At 45.0% G+C, this 21,161-nt stretch overlaps 1 protein-coding gene across 7 annotated transcripts in view; it reads right to left on the reverse strand.

The window, feature by feature from the left end:
• The window catches only part of GCNT4 (glucosaminyl (N-acetyl) transferase 4), a 26,805-nt gene continuing 5,644 nt past the window's right edge, over positions 1-21,161 (reverse strand). For 4 of the 7 annotated variants that reach the window (XM_047730797.1, XM_047730796.1, XM_047730795.1 and 1 more), the window contains exon 2: positions 1-3,101. In XM_047730797.1, the coding sequence (XP_047586753.1) occupies positions 1,736-3,100 (1,365 nt within the window). In that variant the 5' untranslated portion in view covers position 3,101 and the 3' untranslated portion in view covers positions 1-1,735. Of the gene's footprint in view, positions 3,102-7,154; positions 7,228-20,798; positions 20,821-21,161 lie in introns of those variants that run through there. The other 3 variants (XM_047730798.1, XM_047730794.1, XM_047730800.1) reach the window with 2 other exon arrangements.

The following is a 21,161-nucleotide window of genomic DNA, read 5'->3' on the forward strand; positions in this document are numbered from 1 at the left end:
CTCGATTTCATGACCCTGAGATCATGACCTGAGCTGAAACCAAGAGTCAGACACTAAACTGACTGAGCCACCCAGGGGCCCTCAACAGTTACTTATTTTTAAGAAGAGGAGTTTGGTCATAGTTGTTTCTGGAGAATAAAGTAATTTGAAGGGGGTAGGGGGAAAAGAGGAAGAAAAATTAGTTCCAGAGAAGAAGGGGAGAGAAGTGGTGCCTCCTGGCTCTCAGTATCATAAACTTTAAAACCAGCAAAGTACATTTCACAGGTAGAACACAGGCATTTACAAAATATTTACTCTAGTCTTTCAAATAGTCTTACACTGGCCTTGATTACTACATCTTTATGTAGATGCTGAGGCTGACACTGAAACGTAAGATCAGCAAAAAATTTTTACATGAGTTCCATGATTTCCCAAGAGACATAAAAAAAAATTCTACAACCTGTTCTCAGGACCCTGCTCCTGTCCCACTTCATCCCTGGTACAAGACAGTGACATTAAAATAGATGTATATTTGATTCGTCTGGTAGTTTTCTAAGGTGTAGGTTTTACAAAATACCATTAATGAATATTCTTCCTATGTCATTAAGAAACTTAAATTTTCCTCTCTCTATCTAAGCTGAGGAGACTTCAGTAGACTTAAACAGTTTTTGTAAGTTTAAGCTTGGATTCTACTTGGAGAGTTACTAGAGACTTAAGTAAAAATTTTAAACGACCATAATAGTTAATTTAGAAAGCTGTCATATTTTACACAAACTTTTCAAGAAAATTCAGTGATTCTTAGTTTAAGGTTCCATAAAACAAAATTACACTAATTCCACTATAAAAGAACCCTACATATAATGATAATCTATGAGCTAGAAGACTTAGGTTCAACGTTTGGGAGTGTAACACTTTCAACTATTAATCAAGTTCTTATATTTAATCAATAATTTTAAAGAACTAATTGAATTAAAAAGAGATCATTCATGAAGCCATTGTGTAACATGATGCAAAAGTCCTACAGATCCCTTTGTTTCTCTTCAGGCACCACTTATCCCAATCCCCCTAGCCCCCACCCAGCCTCCCTGACATTCATCCACTGTAAATGCCCCACCAACAGAGTCTTTGGACTCTGAACTGAAAGGGTGAGGCACCAATAGGAAAATTATGCTTTGGCAAGCAGGAAATTGGACAATTGTTTGAGCTTTCCTGAGGTAATGGTTTCTCCTTCAAATATTCTAATGGTTAAGAAAAGTCTAGGGAGCTGAATTAAAAGACAGGTGGAGTGTTGGTCACTGAACATAAACACTATCCTGAAATTGGTGGTTTCAATGGTTACATGATTATCCCATACTCCAACACCTTTTCTGTAGAATCTTGATTGCTATGAGGAAAATGTAAGATATTAAGGTTGCTGTGGGGCTAGGGCAAGCCTTGAAGGCATTGTACAACTCATTACAATTTGGATTTAATTCCTACGTGTTTCTAGAAAAGTACCTGGCATACAGTTGGAGCTCAGTAGTTTCTGAGCTCTGATGATGGACTGTTTAGAATCTCTGATTTAGCTCCATAAGGTTACAAGGAAACAAGCATAAAAACACCCAACCAAATTCAGGCTAATTGTCGCCTTTGTGCATGGAATTATGGACACCTCGCAAACTATGAGGAGTTTAGTTCGAGTGGAACTGGGCACGGTAGAGCACACAAGTCCATAAGAACTCTATTTATCAGACACCTTCCTTCTATCATGATTTCATCATGATGTGATTATGGGATTTTTAGCCATAAGTAATTTTTTTGAAGATAAAGTGATCCATTGTCTCTGCTGCTCTTCAAGCATTTCCGCCAGGCATTTAATCAAGACAGGATCCACCTTAGAATCAAATTTATTAGCAAACCAGTGCCCGTCGTTTATGAGCCACCTTAATTCTGCCGCCCCAAAGATACACACACTTCGAAGGTGGGAGCCCGTACATCGCGGATACAAGACGCCTTCGTGATAGTTCCATTTGACAAGGCGGGTCTTACTCTGTAAGTCAGACACATCCTGGGCTGACCTAGAAATCTCCCCAGGTACTCCTGGTACCCGAATTAAGGTAGCCCAAAAATGTTCATCCGGTGAGTACGTATCTTCAGACCAGGCAAAAAAGTCTTTAACGAGGGAGTTGTTGAAAATGGATTTCACAAATGCCCGACTTAAAACAAAATAAGCACTGCCAACAAATATCTCAATGTTATGAGGGGGGGCTTCCTTGGAGACGTTTGTCCTTACTGGTAGCTTCACATATTCATAAGGCACCTGTCTGAGTTCATGGTGATAAGTGAATCTTTCCATTTTACTGTTTGGGGGTTTCACGGTTTCTAACATATTTGCTCCGTTGAGTTTCTTCAACTCTGACACCAATTCAAAATTTGACTTCAAAGGAAAATCTTGCCCACACAGATTGATAACGTATTTCCACCGAACTGAGGACTTGAGGAGGTCTGACAAGCAATTCAGATCGGCCTGGAGTCTGGAAATATGTGCGTATTGCACTGTCTCTAATTTGGAGGCAATGAAAACATTGGAAAAGCACTTGGCTAAATTGTTCATGGCAACTTTGAAGACACCAGGCGACTTATGGTCATAGTGGATGCAGTAAATATTGTGTTGGTGGTATATAGCATGGAGTAGCCTTTCAACCATAATGGCGTCTTTATGAACGACCAAAGAGTAGGCTATTGGGAAGCTCTTCTCCTCCCTTGAAACGGGCTTTTGATGGTACCTTCGGAGGGTCTGATAAACGTCACAGTCACTGGTTATTGCCACGACGTCCTCATCATCCAAGTCAATGATGTCTCTCCTTCTTATTTCCAGACTCTTGCCGATTTCCAAAGGCGCCTGTTCATAGACCCCTGAGCAGTTCACGTCATACCTGACGTCATTCTTCACATTGGTGTACCTGTTTCTTACAAAAGGTGAGGTACTCAGGAAGGACTCGACCAAGTAAACACCTCTTTGAGGGAAGAAGAGGCTTTTCACATTTAGAAGCTTCAACAGGGAGAACAGCCACAGAGTTACAAATAAGATGAAAACCTTCTGCTGTGCTGGGTATTTAAAACAACATTTGAACGTCTTCATTCTGTAAGAGGAAAAAGGAGTAATTCAGTTGAAATACGAGAAAGAGAACTAAGAGAAAATTAGTTCAGTTCAATCAAAATTCACTGGGTAGTACCTTTCACATGCCAGGCAGAATGCTGGGCCCCAGGATAAATAAGACAAGGTTCTCACCGTTATGAGAATCCAGAAAAAAAAAAAATGAATGAGAATATACAGAATGGTAGTATTTTGTGGTATTCTGTGTTAACTATATCTGAATTATGAGAGATGTTGGTTACCAAACAGAATGGCCAAATTATGTAAACTCCTAAAATATGGGTACTGTGTAACTTTTACTGTCTGCATTTCTGCTTAGCATATTTGGGGAGAGATTACTCTGGTTTGGGCAGAACTGGTCTACACAGTTTTATATCATTTAGGGGTCCAAGGAGATGCGAATGCCCCACCTGAGCCTAAAAGGGGCATCCATGGTGAGTCTCCCTTCAGATCCTTATGAGATTTAGATCTGAAGTCAGATGGGGAAAGCCCATTGCTACAGACTGAATCTTTATGTCTCTCCCGGATTCACATTTTGAAACCTAAGCCCTGGGCTGATGGCATTACGAGGTGGAGGCTTTGGGAGGTGGTTAGATCATGGGGGTGGGGCTCTGGTTGATGGGAGTAGTGCCTTTGTAAGAAAAGACCCCAGAGAGCTCCCTTTTCCCTTTCACCACGTGAAATATGGATTAATTACATCCACACCATAGTGAAAAAGTCTGAGACAAGTCTGCATCTGCCCCGGTGAGATGATTCCCATATACACCATGAAAGGGAAATGAGCAAAATATGTAGCTGTGTACAGCGTGCTCACATGTGTCCAAAAAAAAAAAAAAATGATGATACAAATAACATCTACACCCAAAGAGCACATGTAGTGGGAAAGCAGCTGCAGATAACGTGTAAACAAAAGGGCTTGGCTGTGTTCTAATAAAACTTTATTTACGAAAAGGCAGGTGGCTGGCTATTTCCAGAGGGATACTGTATAGACACAACACCAGGAAGAGGAGCTGCTTTGCAGGGCGGGATGGGACAGGATGGGGGATTAGCAGGCTGGGTAGGAAGGAGATTTATTAATCACCAAATATCCTTCTGTATTTGATTTTTTTAAAATGATTATATGTTTTTCAGATAAAAAACAGGCTAATCAAACGGAGGCACAGATGAATTTATTTTGGAAGCAGCAGGAAGGGGAAATCAGAAAGCAGCATCCCAAGGTCTGAGGACAGGAGGGCCAGCTGGGTTCATAGGGCTGTTTCAAAGAAGTTCAAATCCTGAGACCCGGGGAGGTCTGAGGAGCCCACGTGCAATTTCTTAATGATGAGGGAACAAAAGGCTGGCTGAGGACAAAGCAAAAGCTGACACCCTGTAACCTTCCCCCACCCCCACTCCTGGATGGGACTTAGGAATCTCCCAACTATCTTAATGTTAATACCTTGCTAGAGGGGAAAACCTTGACAATGGCAAGGCCTCAAGGCCTCAAGGCCTCCGGTATCCTGTAGGTCCTCTTTAGCATATGAAAGTTCTTTTGAAACCTCCCTTTTTTCTTACCCCCCCCATAGTACGTAACCTGCCACCCCTCACAACCCCTGGGTAACAGCGCTTCCTGCCCACGGGTCCTGTCCCCATGCTTTAATAAACCACCACTTTGCACCAAAGATGTCTCAAGAATTCTTTCTTGGTCATCAGCTCCGGACTCCACCCCACTGAACCTCACTTACATTCTAAAACTTCATCATTAACACATATCAGTAAATTTTACATGAGGACATAATTATTGTTCCCAATTTCCTTAGAATTAACAAGCCATTTGAACCTGATTAATTTTTGCATATTTCTTTACGGGTTAATTGAACTAGCTCTCCTGGGAAGGGCATGGCCTCGTTCACCTTTACTGGAAAGACATTTGTTAAAGAACACCTTACTGACAACAAACTGTCCTCCCCAATCCCATCACAGTCTCTCCCTGGTGGGTTTCCCTGGGGTCCTGTTTCTCAACTGCTCTTCTCACACACTCTGTCCCTAGCTCTCTGGACTGTGACATGTGGCCAACACCTTTGTCTCCAGCCTCACCTGCTGCCCAGGCTTCTGACATGAACGTCCAGTTGCGTGATGGACATCACATCTCCACCAGATATCCCGCAGGCACCCTACCTCCAATGAGTCCCAGACTGAACCTGACATCTCCTCTCCTGTGTTTTTGTGTCAGTGTATGGTGAGACAACCACTCAATAACCCAAGCTTGACATGAGAGAGCCAGAATCTGACTATTCCATTTCCCTCACACCCACATTATCAGATCATCTCCTAAAGACCATCCCTTCTTCTCCAACTGCATTACCTGATCAGCATCCAGGGAATCCCAGCCAGGCTTGTGGCCCTGGGTCTCAGCTTTCTGCTCCTCCGAAGCAAACTGAAGTGGGTTCCATACACTCAGGCTCAAGCTCAAGGTCCCTGCCAGTTGTTACAGAGCATGGGAGAATGGACTCCGGACACACAGGGCCACACAAACTGCAACCCCGGAAGCTTGAGCATGTACTCAGAGGTACGTGTTGTGGTAAAATTTGACTTACAAGATTTATCAATCCCAAATCAACCTATCTCATCATTGTCCTAATGCATGGTAAGTAGGCATACATAGGAAGGAGCTTACATAAATGGTTAGGATTAGAATGAATCCTACCCAAAGTAAATTTTTGCTTTTTTGTTTCTCCCTTTATTGGTCTAGGGGATCTCTACTTAGCGTCCATTACTAGTTCCCCCTGATACACAGTGGTAAAATGAAAATATCTCTCCCTCTCTTCTTTCTTTCCTCCCTCCCTTCCTCCCTAAGGTTGTATTTATTTATTTGAGAGAGAGAGAGAGAGAATGAGTGGGTAGGAGAGGGAGAAGCAGGCTCCTCGCTGAACTGAGCAGGGAGTCTGATGGCGGGACTTGATCTGGGGGCCTCCAGGATCATAACCTGAACCAAAGACACCCAACCAACTGGGCTACCCAGATGCCCCAATCCCCTTAAATTTCTAGAGAGGCTTTCAAAGACTTCCAGAGTCTTTGAAGACATACCATTTAACTATCATCTTCACATGTACATAAAAAGGTAAAGGCTGGCTCCCTATCCTGTCGCCCATTTCCAGGGGCTCCTTGCACCCAAGCTTCCCCATCCTTCCTGAGAACCCCTGGAGCACGCACTTCCTGATTCCAGTCTGGTGCCTAGAAAGACTGATTCGAGCTAGAGGGCATGGCTGCCTGCCCACAGAGAGAAGGTGACTGGGCACTGGTGGCAGGGGGGCTGTGAGAAGTCCTGTGGGATCTGGCTCTGGGTCGCATGTCTGAGCTTCACCAGCCAGGGATGAGAGGTGATTTTAAAGCAACGAGGGGAGGGAACTGGGACAGCCCAGGCATCTGGCTCTCGGATTCTTCTTCTCTTTTCCTACTCTGGGAATCTTTAAGGAGGAGAGCTCCTTATGGATCAGCCCTAGACATCAGGGGAACCAAGCAGCCCCCCAATACTACCCTGTCCCAAGTCATCGGGGGAGGTGTAAGCCCTTTGGTGTGAAAGAACTTTTGTCAAATCCTGAAAGGGACTGTGGGCTTCTTCCCGGCTTTGGTGAGAATCTCTAAGGGCACGAAAGCCTCAGGAAGTGAGAAACCACCGTTTCCAACCATGGCTCTGCTTTCCTCTGGAGAGAATCTGTGTGTGACACCCATGGGGAGCCACAGAGGGTACAGGTGGGCTGTGGGCAGGCACCTGCCCAGTGTGGCACCTGCCTCACCTCCCTGCCACCTGCAGCCCGAACTCAGGACTCCCCACGACGGGAATGAGCTCCTGAGGTCTGAGCAGACCTTGCTGGGGTCAGACTGCAGTCCTGTGGGCCACATGGTTCCTAGGAGACGAGCCACCTTCTGCAAACACCCAATGCCGGCTGCTTCCTTCTTCAGGCCCCAGGAGCGGGAAGCAGGCAGGCATTTTGCTGCCAGGAAGTAGTCTGATAATTGCATTACAAATAAGTGCCCACCCACAGGAGAAGGGGTACTTCACCCTCCACCTGCCCAGACAAATAAGGAGCCCGGTCCACTGCGGAGTTTACTGCCACACACGGGGACACAAGTCCCTAGGGAGGAAGACACGACTGAGAAGGACGTGATAACACGGCTGGATCTCTACAGTTCAGCCGAAATAAGGTCTGTTTGGATAATTCAATAAAAAACCAACCAAGACACTGAATGAGGCCTTTTCCACAAACCCTGCTCTTTACCCTGCCTTTCCAGGCACTGTTTACAGCCTTAAGAGAAACAGCAGGCACACAAAAGGTGCACCCAGCTAAGTGATGATAATTGTAGTCAGGGCTAAGCGGCCACAACCATTAGCAGCTCTTCCTCGAACTCTCCTTAAGTCAGCAATCTCAAAACCCAGGACTGCCAAATAGTGCATGCTTGCCTTCCCGAGGGAGGAGGGAGAATGGAAACTCAGGACATGGAGGAGGAGGCAGCTGAGGACCAAAGCACTGACTCTGGTTTAGCTTAGGGACCAGGAATGAAGGATCTACCATCCGTATTTGCAGAATAGGTGTTCTCTGCTCCCTCCACTCCCCTGCCTCTCTTGCTCCCTCCCTGCACACCCCACTCCTCTCCAGTAACCAGATGGGGAAGGGCGGCACTTGAGAGAGATAGTACCGGGTTGGGGAGAGCCTTCAGGATACTGAACCTCTGAAGCCCAGTTTTCTTGTCTCCAAATGGGAATGAGAAATCCCCTCAAGCTGCTGCGAGGGCACAGGAGCCCCTGCATGTGAATGAGGTCACTCCACAGAGAGGCACAGTGTACCTGACACCTGTGCCCATCTTGCCTGACTCCAAACCTTGGAGTTTCTAGTACATTACACAGGATGCGCTGACAGGCAGACAATGTTAAGGAAATGACTGACCCCTTTTCTGACCAACATAGGAGGTGGAAACGACACCAGGGGAGCAGTCGAGAGCTAAGACCTTGCTCGGGGGCTGCACCAGAAAGGCGGATGCCACACGGGTGCCACAGTACACGTCCTCTGCTCCAGCCACACAGCTGGGGCTTCTGCTCAGAGGCCCTCCACTCATCTCAGAAACAGCCTATGGAGCACCTGCACCCTGGACAAGTTGCTCAAACTCCCCCATCTCTGTGTCCACATCAGTATAAGTCTGCTAATCACAGCAGCCACTATGGGGCTCTGGAGGTTAAATGGTGTAAGGCATGCAAAGTGCTTTAGCACAGTCCTGACACGGACTGCCTGGCCAGTACTGGCTGTGGCTTCATCTTCATCATCATCTTCACCTGCATCACAGTCACCTGAGTGACAAGCTACCCCCCTCCTCCTCTGCATTGACTTCCCTAAAGATCCCGCCCACACCTCTGGTTTACCGTCCTGTCTTTTTTTTCTTTTTTAAGATTTTATTTATTTATTTGACAGAGAGAGAGAGAACACAAGTAGGCAGAGAGGCAGGCAGAGAGACAGGAGGAAGCAGGCTCCCTGCTGAGCAGAGAGCCCGATGCAGGACTCGATCCCAGGACCCTGAGATCACCACCTGAGCCGAAGGCAGCGGCTTAACCCACTGAGCCACCCAGGCGCCCCTACCGTCCTGTCTTTTTAATCTATCTTACATTTTCCCATTCTGACATAAATTCAATGTTTTAGAATGGATGCCTGAATGCTTCTAGGTACTCTTTATTAAATTAATATCAGCATTATTATGAACGTAGGTTCCCCAAGGAGTCCTTACATGGGGCAACGTTCTAGATCCTCTCCGTGTGTGCAGCCCCCTCAGCGGATCGATGCGGTGAGCACGACCTTCATCCGTCTTTTACAAGACAGGAAACTAAAACCCGTGGGGACTGAGAAATGACCCAAGGTTATACGGAGCTAGGATCCCCATCAGTTGAAACTCGAACCCAGAGAATTGTGTTCCAGGGATGCATTCTTAACCCTTTAGGTAATACTAATACTGTCTCTCGGAACGTAACGTTTTCCACAACGGTTTTAGTCCCTGAATAAAATTTCTCATTACTATGTCTTACCTGACCGTCCCAAAGCTGAAACAGGAAATGGACATCAAATCATCTCGCCCTGAGACCCTCCACCCAGTTTAAGGGATTCTGTACATGGAGAATTAGCCTGGAGCCTTGCTGGGGTAGGCACACACTCTGTTCCTACGGTCAGAGGCTGGGGCAATCCAGGAGAGGAGTCAACCTTCCGGCCATGGAACCCATCGAAGGAAAAGCAAGCTAGCTCATTTGATGAATTCTTGTCTTATATCCCATCACTGACGACTTACTTGTTCTGGTTGTGACCAGTCACACAGTTGGGGATCTCTGAGAATAACTAACTAGTTTAGCAAACTTTCTGGGTGAAATTTCTCTCTGCATGAAGAATATCCCCCCTGTGAGGAACCTTTAACTTCTTAAACTTAGTATCATTACATGTTAGTGTGAAAAATGGGATTTCAAGAGTTGATTGATTTAGAAATGTCAGGATTTTGTTTGTTCCTAAAGTTTTACAAAGAAGAATCATCATTTAAGAACATTAATATAAAGATGAACTCACTAAAAATAAATAAATAAATAAATAAATTAATTAATTAATTAATTAATTAATTCCTGACCTAGCTGAGTAAGCTAAGGTCCTTCTACCACAGCGTCTTGATTTCATTAAGGTCAGTGGTTCTGCCCTGGGTAACAGGCTCATCATCAAACCGAGAGAAAGTTTTCGAGAAGACCATCAGTGGGAGGATGACTCACTCAAGATGCATTTCTTTAACACCCCACAGCACCTGCAGAGTCAGTAAAGGAGCAGAAAGGCAAGGTTCTTGCCCAGCTGACCTAACATTCTCATTGTTCTAGAGGGAAGACCGCAAAGGCAAGTAATGATCAGACTGTGAGTAGGTAAACAGTAACCACGAAAAACACAAGAATGGCGTGACTCCGGCCAAAATACGATACAACTAGAGGACAAATCCTCAAATAATAAGAGATTATAGGCTCCAAAGGGAAAAGAAAGTGTTTTTCTGTTCTGTTTATAAAAGTAAACACTTTCATTAAAAAAAAGAGAAAGACAAGTCTAAAGAAAAAAATAAAGCTCACCAGTAATCCAACCGTCTGCCAAAAGCATTCTGTTGGCCAGGATATCCTTCGAGACTTTTCAGTAAAGACACTGCTGTGGGTTTGCTTTTTAACCAGGAGTCTCGCTATTGAGGTATTGTCTTACCGGTTTCTTGCATTTCACAATACACTGTGAATTAAGTCCTATTCTAAACTGTGTCCGTAAATTGTTAGAAACTAAACCATTTCTGAGGTCAACATACTCTTCTATGAGGAAAAAAAAAACACAACCATTTCAATAATAGAATTTACTTTTCTGGGCCTTCTTCACCGAAGCTTAAATTATCGCATAATTCCTGCAGAAACCTAGAAGCAAAATCCTAAAACTGACAAGGACTTTAACGGTAATGGAGTTCAACTTCCTCCTTCTCTAGATGAGAAAACAGAGTCCCAACCACCATTTTTTTTTTTCGTAGCAATCATTTAACACTGTTTTATTCTTGGGACTCCAGGAATGTGTTTATTCTGTTATGTACACTTTTGTACATCCAACTGCTCCCCCTCGAGGGCCTGGACAGAGCGGGGACTTTTATTGCCCAGGATCTAGAGCCCTCATGGTGGTATTCTGTCCAGCCTGGCTCCGCTGCTCCCTCAACTCAGACTGTTCAGGTCAAAGTCAATAAAAATCATCACGTTCCCAGATTCAATGGACCCATACCTGTCATTTCCTAACGGTCTATCCTGAGCACTAATACTATTTGTGTTACTTATTCCACTCAATAAACCTACTAGGTTTATTATCCCTATCATTCATTCTTTATCCCCCCCATCACTGTCCCCATTTTTCAGATTAGGGAATTGAGACACTGAGAGTAAATAGCTAGTATAGGGAGGACAGGATTTTCAACTCTGGCCCAAATTTCAGAGCCTACGGTATTAACCACAATGTCAGGGTGCCTCTCCAATCTCTTGGCAGGAGTAGAACTCCGTTGGTTCTACGTCTAAAATGTGTTTTGAATCCACCCACCACCACATCCACGCTATTCCACAGGAACCACCAAAGGCCAAGCCACCATCAACTCTGCCTCTAAAGGAAGTAACTTCCTCACTAGACTCCCTTTCGTCCCTCTAATCCATTCTCTGTAATATAGCCAAAAGAATCATTTAAACACATAAATCAGACTGCTCTCCCTCCCTAGTCCTATTCCCTCCACTTAAAACCCCTCACTGGGGTTTTACTGCACTTGGAATAAAGCCAGAAATCCTTTCCATGGCCACAAGGCCCAGCCAGTTCCTGTCCATACCTTTCTCTCTAACTGCATCTTATTCTGCTCTTCTTGCCCATACACTCTAAGCAATAGCTGCCTTCTCGAAGTTTCTAGAATGCCAGTCCCTTTCCTGCCTAAGGACCCTTGCACTTGCTGTCCCCATGTTCGGACCATTTTTCTCTGGATCCTGGGGTTACTGGTCCCTCACCGTCCTTCAAGCTGTAGGAGAAATGTCCTTTCCTCTGGTCCTCTCTGATCACCCTTCTCTAGTCTTTTTCCTGACTGTTGAACTCCTTGTTTTCTTTCAAGCACTCATCACAGCAGCAGTAACTTTGTTCGCTTGTTTATTTCTGTCTCCCTGACAAGCCTTGTTCTTGTTCTAGGTCCAGATCCAGGTAATACCTAACTGGCACAGGGTAGTCATTCAGTGGGACAAAATCAGAAGACCTAAGTTCTAGTCTGGGCTGTGCCATCAAAAACTCAAGTCAGGGCGCCTGGGTGGTTCTGCTGGTTGAGTGTCTGACTTTTGATTTTGGCTCAAATCATGCTCTTGGGGGTGTGGGCTCGAGCCCCTCATGGGGTTCTGCGCTCAGCATGGAGCCTGCTCGTCTCTCTCCCCGCTCATGTATGCGCTCTCTCTCTCTCTCTCAGATAAATAAATAAAACCTTAACAACAAACAACTCAAGTCATCCTGGCAAGTCATTTAATCTTGGGCACATCCTTACTTCCCATGTGTTACATGGAATAATGTTTTGCTATCCGGCAATGCGATCATGAAGGTCACAGGCATGGACCTCTCTGCTCAGGCAGAGGACTGCAACCAGAGGAAATGGTTTCTTGGGAAAATTGGGAAAGGCTCCATATGTTGCAGTTCGGTTTTCTTTTTCTGAAATAGCACATGCATTGTTTCCTGCATTCTGACATTCTAATTTTTTTTTTCTCACTCCCTGACGACATTCTTTTTTGCTAATGTCTGGTGCAAATATCGTTCCGGGGGACGTACACCCGTCTTGGATTTTGAAAGACAGGAGGATAGTTACTCTAATCAGTAGAAGTTGTTGTTGTTGTTGTTTTCCCTCCATCTGCTCAAAATCATTTCAAAACTGATAACCAAAGAATTCCTTTCAAAGCAACCAGTTCTGGGCAGTTATCATCGGCTAACCAGCTCCTGTAAACTCCATGCATGGCAGAAGCTGTATTAGTTCCCCTCGGTTCAGTATCTTTACGGGCAATTCTCCAGACAGACAGTGCAAGACTGCAGTGAAGCGTTAGAGCATCCCTAGGGACCATGTCCCATGCAGAGCAGGACTGAGGATGCCACAGCAGTGTGACACACAAAACATACCTTCAAACAGGGCCTCTGCCCGCGCTCAGTCGTGCTCAGTTGCTCAGACTGTCAAGCTAACACCGTCTGGGTGCAGGAAACCGGACCCTCCTCATCCGAGGGGAGGTGGATGGAGGCACCTGCAGAACTTGTCACAGCTGAGAGCTTCGGTCTACAAGTAGGAACGCTACGGTCACCACCTTCGAGACTAAAGGTCTAAATGCAAAAGGTGGGCATAAACATCAGGGTGTCAACCACTGTTTGTTAATTCTTTCAACTAGTAACTTCACCGGAGTTTCTTTGTTTCGGGGAGATTTATGGGGGTCATTTAAAGTCATAGGAGAAACGAGCAATCCATACCAGGCTGTATTTACCAGATGGCGGTCCCCCAAGGTCATCAGAAATCTGGGCTGCAGCAATGGAGAAGAAAAAAAAAGTGCAGAATTCAGGCAGGTTTTTATAGTCACAAAAACTGGGAGGTGGCCAACTTGGTTCTGGCTTTGGTACATCTGGTCCACAGGGCAAACATCAAAAGCGGATTCTGTATCCTGCTGGGCAAAACTACTGGGGTAAGTCTTTAGCAGGAAGTCTAAAGGGCCATAAATGATACTACCGAATGAAGTTTCTATTTTGTAATGATTTGTGACCCTCATTATGTTGCAAGATGTTGAGAGTTTTTTCTGTAGAAAAAACCAAAAATATAAAAAGGGTGGGATTTCAAAATATCTACACCCTTAAATTTTAGCTTCGATGGAAATGGCTTAAATAAAATGCTTCCTCCTTTTTAGATAGAAAATATTACCCAAAAAAAGTTAATTAATGGATCTGACCTCTGCCTCTCAAGCTTTATGAACAGCAATGTTACATTCCTTTCTTAGTTTCTTTTCTTCTCTGCCTTCCACACTTAGCCGGGCACAATTCAGAGCCAAATATATTTTTTATGTTCTAAATGTAAAATGTGGGTTGAAAATATCTTGGCTTCTTTTTCTACAAGGAAGAAAAACTGAACCGAAAAACATTTGTGTCTTTCTTTAAAATGTATGCTAGAAAGAGAAAAAAAACTTTCCTCACCCAAGGTAGGCATGTAATTTCACCCCTCAGAAATTTCTAGAAGCACTTATTTGGTTTATGGCTACCTTCATATTTTATACTGTCCGGAATTAATTCCTCAAAGGTTAGGTAGCAGCCGATGAGGTATAGTAACTCTGATTTGCATGTGTGCACTTAAAGTAGAATCTTTAATGCCCATAACCACATCACAGAGGCAGCATGGGGATAAACAGATGTGAATGAAGGATACGGATGGCAGAAATGGCTAGAGGCCAGGCCACACTCTCTGTGAATGGATTAGACACACTCAGTTTTAAATCATCAGAAAAGCATCTTTGTGTGTTTTCTATGTTTTGTTGATGTGGTGGGGAGCTGAGCTGGAGACTTCAATATGCTTTGGGACTCCACTCAAAAATCCAAGACCAGCTACCCTGGTGTGACTTCATCATTTCATAAAGATCTGTGCTTCCTGGTTGAAAATGTATGTACATTGTGTGTGTATAGACACCACAAAGTTAAGACCTAGGAATTTAAAATTAAGATAAAGGGATGGAACAAATATAGTCTGCAGTGCTTGAAAAAAGTTCTGACCAAAGAGGAATTTCCAAAAGCAGGGATTTCATGTGAAATGTCTGTAGAAGTCCAATCTAGAAATGACTCCCGGAAGCTCTCCAGTTGGCATCTCCTACAAGGATGCGTGCTAGCAACGGTTTTAATTAAGATAACATGTCTTAACATACAGGTTTATATTTGAAGTTAATACCATGAAAAAGTAAAAGATTGTTTAGTTCAGAACAGTCTAAGCAAACATACACAAACCAACTATATAGAATGCAAAAACAAGAAACAGACTCCTCAGATTTCCACATGGATTATAAAGTGACATTCATTAAACTGGTCTGATATGGGTGCCAGAACAGAAAACAGCTCAGGGAGATGAACTCAGAAACAGACCCGGCAGGTAAGGATGTTGTCTACGGATCTGGTAGAGACGGTCAGTTGCACTCCAACATCCATCCTCCCTTCCTTTTTTTTTTTTTTTTTTAAAGATTTTATTTATTTATTTGACAGACAGAGATCACAAATAGGCAGAGAGGCAGGCAGCGGGGCGGGGGGTGGGGGTAAGCGGACTCCCTGCTGAGCAGAGAGCTCGATGCAGGGCTCAATCCCAGGACTCTGGGATCATGACCCGAGCCGAACCGAAGGCAGAGGCTTTAACCCACTGAGCCACCCAGGCGCCCCCCTCCCTCCTTTCTTTACTGAGGACCCCAACATTGTTGCTGGCAGAGATGTACCCTCCACATAGCCTTTCCCTTCAGCCTCCAATGTAGAGGAATGGTCAATGCAGGATACTGTATGGTATCTGGAACATTCTTTACAGGAGCCTGATTCAGGGGGAGGTATGCCATTTTGTGCTTTTTCCCCTTTGCTCACTTTTCTGCATGGAACTCTGACGTGATGGCTAGAGTTACAGTAGCCATGTTGGAGCCATGAAGAAAAGGCCAAGGAGTCTCAGAGCCCTCAGCCCCGAAATCCTCAAACCACTGAACCAGCAGCAGGAAACACCCACTCTGCCTTCTTGTTACATGAGAAAAATAAGCCCTTGTATGTTGAAGGAACTTTGCAAAGATGCACTTTGAATGATGACCATATGAAAATGGCAACGCTCGACATACAGACACAAACACACAAGCAAGATGAAGCTTAACATTTAACTAGGTTACAACAACTAGGTACAACTACTGTACAACAGTACAATCCTGTAGATGGTCAAGTGTGAAATGCTAGGTCTCAGGTGATGTGACCTTTTCAACTGTGTTCAAATGCAGATGTGGACTTCGGGTAAACATTTGAGCAGAACAGACTCCCTGATTTACCAAATGAACTCTGATACTGGCACCCACATGCTCGCCCCACATCAGGTAGGCACCACTCAGCTCTTAGCAAACCTCTGCTTTGCAGGGTTCCAGCCACAAGCAGGGGGGCGGGCCCCATGATCGCTGAAAGTTACCTTGCAGGCAGGCTGCCTTCTGGTAAGCTTATGCATTAACAAGCTTGTTATCTATTAAGGAAGGTATCAGTACCACGTAGGGTGACCATGTTGCGTCATGCTGAGCCCCCTTTTCCCTCCCTCACCTGCCTGACCTCATTCCTCTCTTCCCTGCCTCTCCTGAGCCCCTGCATCTCACCCTCCTGCTTCCCACCTCTGTGAACAACGTAACTGGTTTGGAAAAAGCAGTTAAAGCCAGTGGTTCTGAATTTAAGTCCTGACTTCACCGAGAAGCTGTCGCCAGCCTAATGAGTCTTCTGCCTCCTTCCCTGAGAAGGTGGGCCAGGGTGCTAACTCACACGGATGCTGGGATGACTAACTGACCACACGCACTGAGCATTCCGACAGGAAAAGCAGACAGGCATATACACGGCACAGCAGTAAGGGGTCAGAAACATTTACACGTGCGACGGCTGTAGGAGGAGCACCGAAGATCAGAGGCCGGGGCTGTTCTGCAAGCAAGGACTGGGCTTCACCCCCAACCTGCCACCAGCACTCCTGCACCCAGAGACCACCTCTGAGAGGCAATGGCCAGGGGTCTCCGCGGGGCCGGATGGCTCAGAAGCCATACCAAAGGTTTCCACAAGGGGAAATCAGCCTGTGACCACTGTAATATTCTTACAACTTTTCTGTAGGCTTGAAATTTTTCAAAAAGGTCCCCCCCCCTTTTTAAGTGGGAATTATAGGGGTAAACAGGACTGTGCAGGATTCAAAGCCTTCAGAAGTCCCTGCCTCCAACGGGATTCAGGCAACTCATTTTTAGTAGCATGATCTTAAACCTCTCTGTAATTCTGGTGCCACTGCTGTCTTCCTTTTGCAATTATAGGTTCCAAGTCTTCCGTGGTTCACTACTTTGCTATAAAAAATATCTTCTCTTTTGTTGTTCCATATTTGTGAGCTAGTTGATGATCATAAAAAGATTCTTTCTTCTATTATTTAATTGTGGTTAAATATACTTAACATAAAATTCACCATTTTGATTATTAGTACTAAAAAAAAAAAAAAAATCTCTACTTCTTAGTTTGTCCTAGAAAAGCCATTCCATAAATGTTGGAGACGATCAGATGGAAGGATGGATGGGTGGATGGACGGACGGACAAGCAGATGGGTGGACGGATGGATGGAGAGGTAGATGGACATGGATGGATCCACAGTTAAAATTTCAACCATTTTTAAGTTCTGTACCATTAGATATATTCACGCTGCTGTAAAATCATCACCACATCCACCCACAGAACTTTTTCATTTTCCCCAGCTGAAACTCAGTACCCGTCAAACACTAATTCCTTGTTTCCCCCTTTGGCAGCTCCAGGGAAACGTCCCTCTGCTTTCTTTTTATGTACTTGATTCCTCTAGGACCCTTGTATTGGAGGAATCATAGTATCTGTCCTTATTGTACTTAACATAATGTCTTCGAAGCTCATCTATGCTGCAGCGTGTGTCAAAAGTTTCTTCCTTTCAAGGCTGAATAATACTCAATTGTATGAACACACTGCACTTTGATCATGCGTTTGTCCATGGACACCTGAGTGGCTTTAGTCATTTTTTTTTTTTTAAGATTTTATTTATTTGACAGACAGAGATCACAAGTAGGGCAGAGAGACAGGAGAAAGAGAGAGGGAGAAGCAGGTTCCCCACTGAGCAGAGAGCCTGATGCGGGGCTCGATCCCAGGACCCTGGGATCATAACCTGAGCCCAAGGCAGAGGCTTTAGCCCACTGAGCCACCCAGGTGCCCCCCAGTCTTTTGACTATTACGAATAACGTTGCTATAGACAAGGGAATACAAATACCTATTCATGTCCCCGTTTTTACTTATTTTGCACATGTTTTATATATACCTTCATCCTTATATCCTACTTCTATCCCCCTTCAGCTGTTTGCCCATCCACCCAGCCAATGTTTACTGTATGCGCACCACATGCCAGGGAGGGGCTGTGTTAGCATATGGAGAGATATGCCCAGAAACTGTCCTGCCTGGAGGAATCCAGAGAGAAGTAAATAGTGAGGTCCTAGGTGACCTGACAATACAACCCAAGAAATCCCAATTTTTTTTTTTAAGATTTTATTTATTTGAGACAGAGAGAATGAGAGAGACAGAGAGAGCATGAGAAGGGGAGTAGGAGAGGGAGAAGCAGACTCCCTGCTGAGCAGAGAACCCGATGTGGGACTCGATCCCAGGACTCCAGGATCATGACCTGAGCCGAAGGCAGTTGCTTAACCAACTGAGCCACCCAGGTGTCCCAGAAATCCCAATTTTTTATACAATTTTACTGGATACAAATATTTCAGAAAGGTAAGTCAGCAGCTAGCATGGAGAAATGGTTCTTGTACTAAGGGATTTTCTTGGCACAGTGGTGATTATACGTTCCTCCTTTTAAGGATCTCTTCCCTGGTTCCACATGGTTCCTCTTCCTTCAGCTCGGTAATCTCCATAATTTCCATAGAATTCCTCCCCTCCCCCCCCCCCCCCCCCCCCCCCCCGCCCCTGCCGATCTAGTCAATCTAGTCCATCTAGTCGTTGGCAGCTTAACTGGTGTCAGCCTTGTAACTTCACTTCTGTCTCCTGACCCATCTGCAACTACATTGAGCTATGGCCGCCTGTGGGTAGGGCAGGGTGCTTGCTGGGAAGGCTAAAGTAAGGAAGAACAGGGCGGAAGACCATGGCTGGCCAGAGCAAGCCCCTCCTTGCTGCACTCAGGTGGAATGTGCAGCGGTTGGTGGTGGTGAAGAAAGGACACACTATGTAAATATTCCAAACATGCCACAGTGACGCAAAGGAGCAGAAGGAAGAGAAAAGGAAGCTTGGCAAGCCCAGGAGCTATGGTAAGCCTAGTTCTTCCTGGTCGTGGGCACAAATGGCCACCCTCTGCTGCGGTCTGAATGAGCGGCTATCTGTCATGGGCTGTCTGGATTTGAAAAACGGCCGGGAGAAATAGCAAGGTTTGCAGAACCTTTAGAAATAGGTCCAACCTGTATCCAAGAGCAGACAGACTGACTGTCTAAGTCTGAACATAGACAGCAAGCTCTCCTCCAAAGGGTCGGTGGCAGGGGTGGGGGGTGGGGAGAAAAGCAACCAAAGAGCGAGAACTACACAGTATTCCTGGAGATTCACTTGAGGTAACAAAGAGCTCCCTTACCACCAGGCACTTTTTTTTTTTTTTTTTTTTAGTTGCCCCAATAAGGGAGAACGTCCCATCAAAAGACGTTTGGCAGCATCTTGGAGGAGGAAAAGGGGGCTTAGATTTTATTGAGACTTTTGCAGTTTGGTTTAAGGCTAGTGTTTCAGTGCAGCGGGGAGGGATGTGGGAGAGGGCTCCAACAGGACTGGATAAGGATCATGACTAAGATTCCAGGCACTTTTTCCGTGCTTGAGCAACCATGGCTAAAAGCATTCTTGCCATTAGGTTGTTTTATTTTTGCATTCTTACACTTTTTGGGTGCAATTATATTATCCAATTTTAATTAACTTAAGAATCTCCCTTAAGAATCATATGTGAACAAGGGACGCCTGGGTGGCTCAGTTGGTTGGACGACTGCCTTCGGCTCAGGTCATGATCCCGGAATCCCGGGATCGAGTCCCACATCAGGCTCCCAGCTCCATGGGGAGTCTGCTTCTCCCTCTGACCTTCTCCTAGCTCATGCTCTCTCTCATGTCTCTCTCTCAAATAAATAAATAAAATCTTAAAAAAAAAAAAAAAGAATCATACATGAACAAAATTCAACATTAAGGAAATTTTAAATAACCTGAATCTCTTGTCTAAAAGTGAGCTTTAGAGGCGCCTGGGTGGCTCAGTGGGTTAAGGCCCCTTGCCTTCGGCTTGGGTCATGGTCCCGAGGTCCTAGGATCGAGCCCCACATCGGGCTCTCTGCTCAGCAGGGAGCCTGCTTCCCCCTCTCTCTCTCTGCCTGCCTCTCTGCCTACTTGTGATCTCTGTCTGTCAAATAAATAAATAAAATTAAAAAAAAAATGGGCACCTGGGTGGCTCAGTGGGTTAAGCTGCTGCCTTCGGCTCAGGTCATGATCTCAGGGTCCTGGGATCGAGTCCCGCATCGGGCTCTCTGCTCAGCGGGGAGCCTGCTTCCCTCTCTTTCTCTCTCTGCCTGCCTCTCCGTCTACTTGTGATCTCTCTCTGTCAAATAAATAAATAAAATCTTTAAAAAATAAATAAATAAATAAATAAAATAAAAAAAATATGGGTGCCTGGGTGGCTCAGTGGGTTAAGCCACTGCCTTCGGCTCGGGTCATGATCTCGGGGTCCTGGGATCGAGTCCCGCATCGGGCTCTTTGCTCGGCAGGGAGCCTGCTTCCCTCTCTCCCTCTCTGCCTGCCTCTTTGTCTACTTGTGATCTCTCTCTGTCAAATAAATAAATAAAATCTATAAAAAAAAATCTTTAAAAAAATAAAATAAAAAAAAATAAAAGTGAGCTTTAGCACAGAAGTCAGGCAGTCTAGAGCTCAGCAGTGGCAGTGAGGGGTGGCGTGCAGCACAGAGAAATGACAAGGCACAAGTATCACTTCTGACTACTTTGAAATTTCTGAATTCCTCTTAATCTGCCAATACATAAGCCAAAACTTACCTGTGTTACCTACATGAAAAACCCCTAAGCTGACAGTGTAAACAAAGCAGGGAGAGGGCAATCCTCATCACGGACATGTAGTTCCTGACTGTGTGTCGGCAGGTGACTATACGGGATACTGGGCTGGGGGTGGTGGGTGCTTGTGGGTGGTGACACCGAGGCTGGAGTCTGAGAATATGGTCCTCACGGAGCAACCACATGAAGAATGTTTCAGAGCAGCTGTAAATGCAAACAATGATGGGGCCGATGACAATTCTTCGGATGTCAGCCGCACAAGGACTGCAAAAGATGCCAACTTTTTAAGCCTCATTAACTGTGAGGAAGGCCTCTAACAAAGATACTCACATCGTTATTAATTCCTCTGGCCAGGACAGCAGCAGCCAAATCAGCAGAGGACACAAAGGTTTATAGGAAAGAGGGCAGAAAGAGGATCCAAACAGATTTAGACAACTTGAATCAAGTACGATGCAATTTAATGCTGATTAATACAAAGACTAACATGTAGGGCCAAGAAATTAACTGCACTTGTACCAGATGGAGAAATGGAGTCTAACAGGAGTATTTGCAGGGAACAGTTCAGGGTTTGGCAGAATGTAAGCCTGGGAGGAGTCACAGTTTGTTGGATAGGAGACTGCCAAAAGATTTTTTTTTTTAAAGGCAAAAAATGCAAAGCAAAACCCAAATCAGTGTGGTCCTGGACAGTATGAG

The sequence above is a fragment of the Lutra lutra genome, chromosome 5 (assembly GCF_902655055.1).
Source record: "Lutra lutra chromosome 5, mLutLut1.2, whole genome shotgun sequence".
In the NCBI taxonomy this organism is placed as follows: domain Eukaryota; kingdom Metazoa; phylum Chordata; class Mammalia; order Carnivora; family Mustelidae; genus Lutra; species Lutra lutra.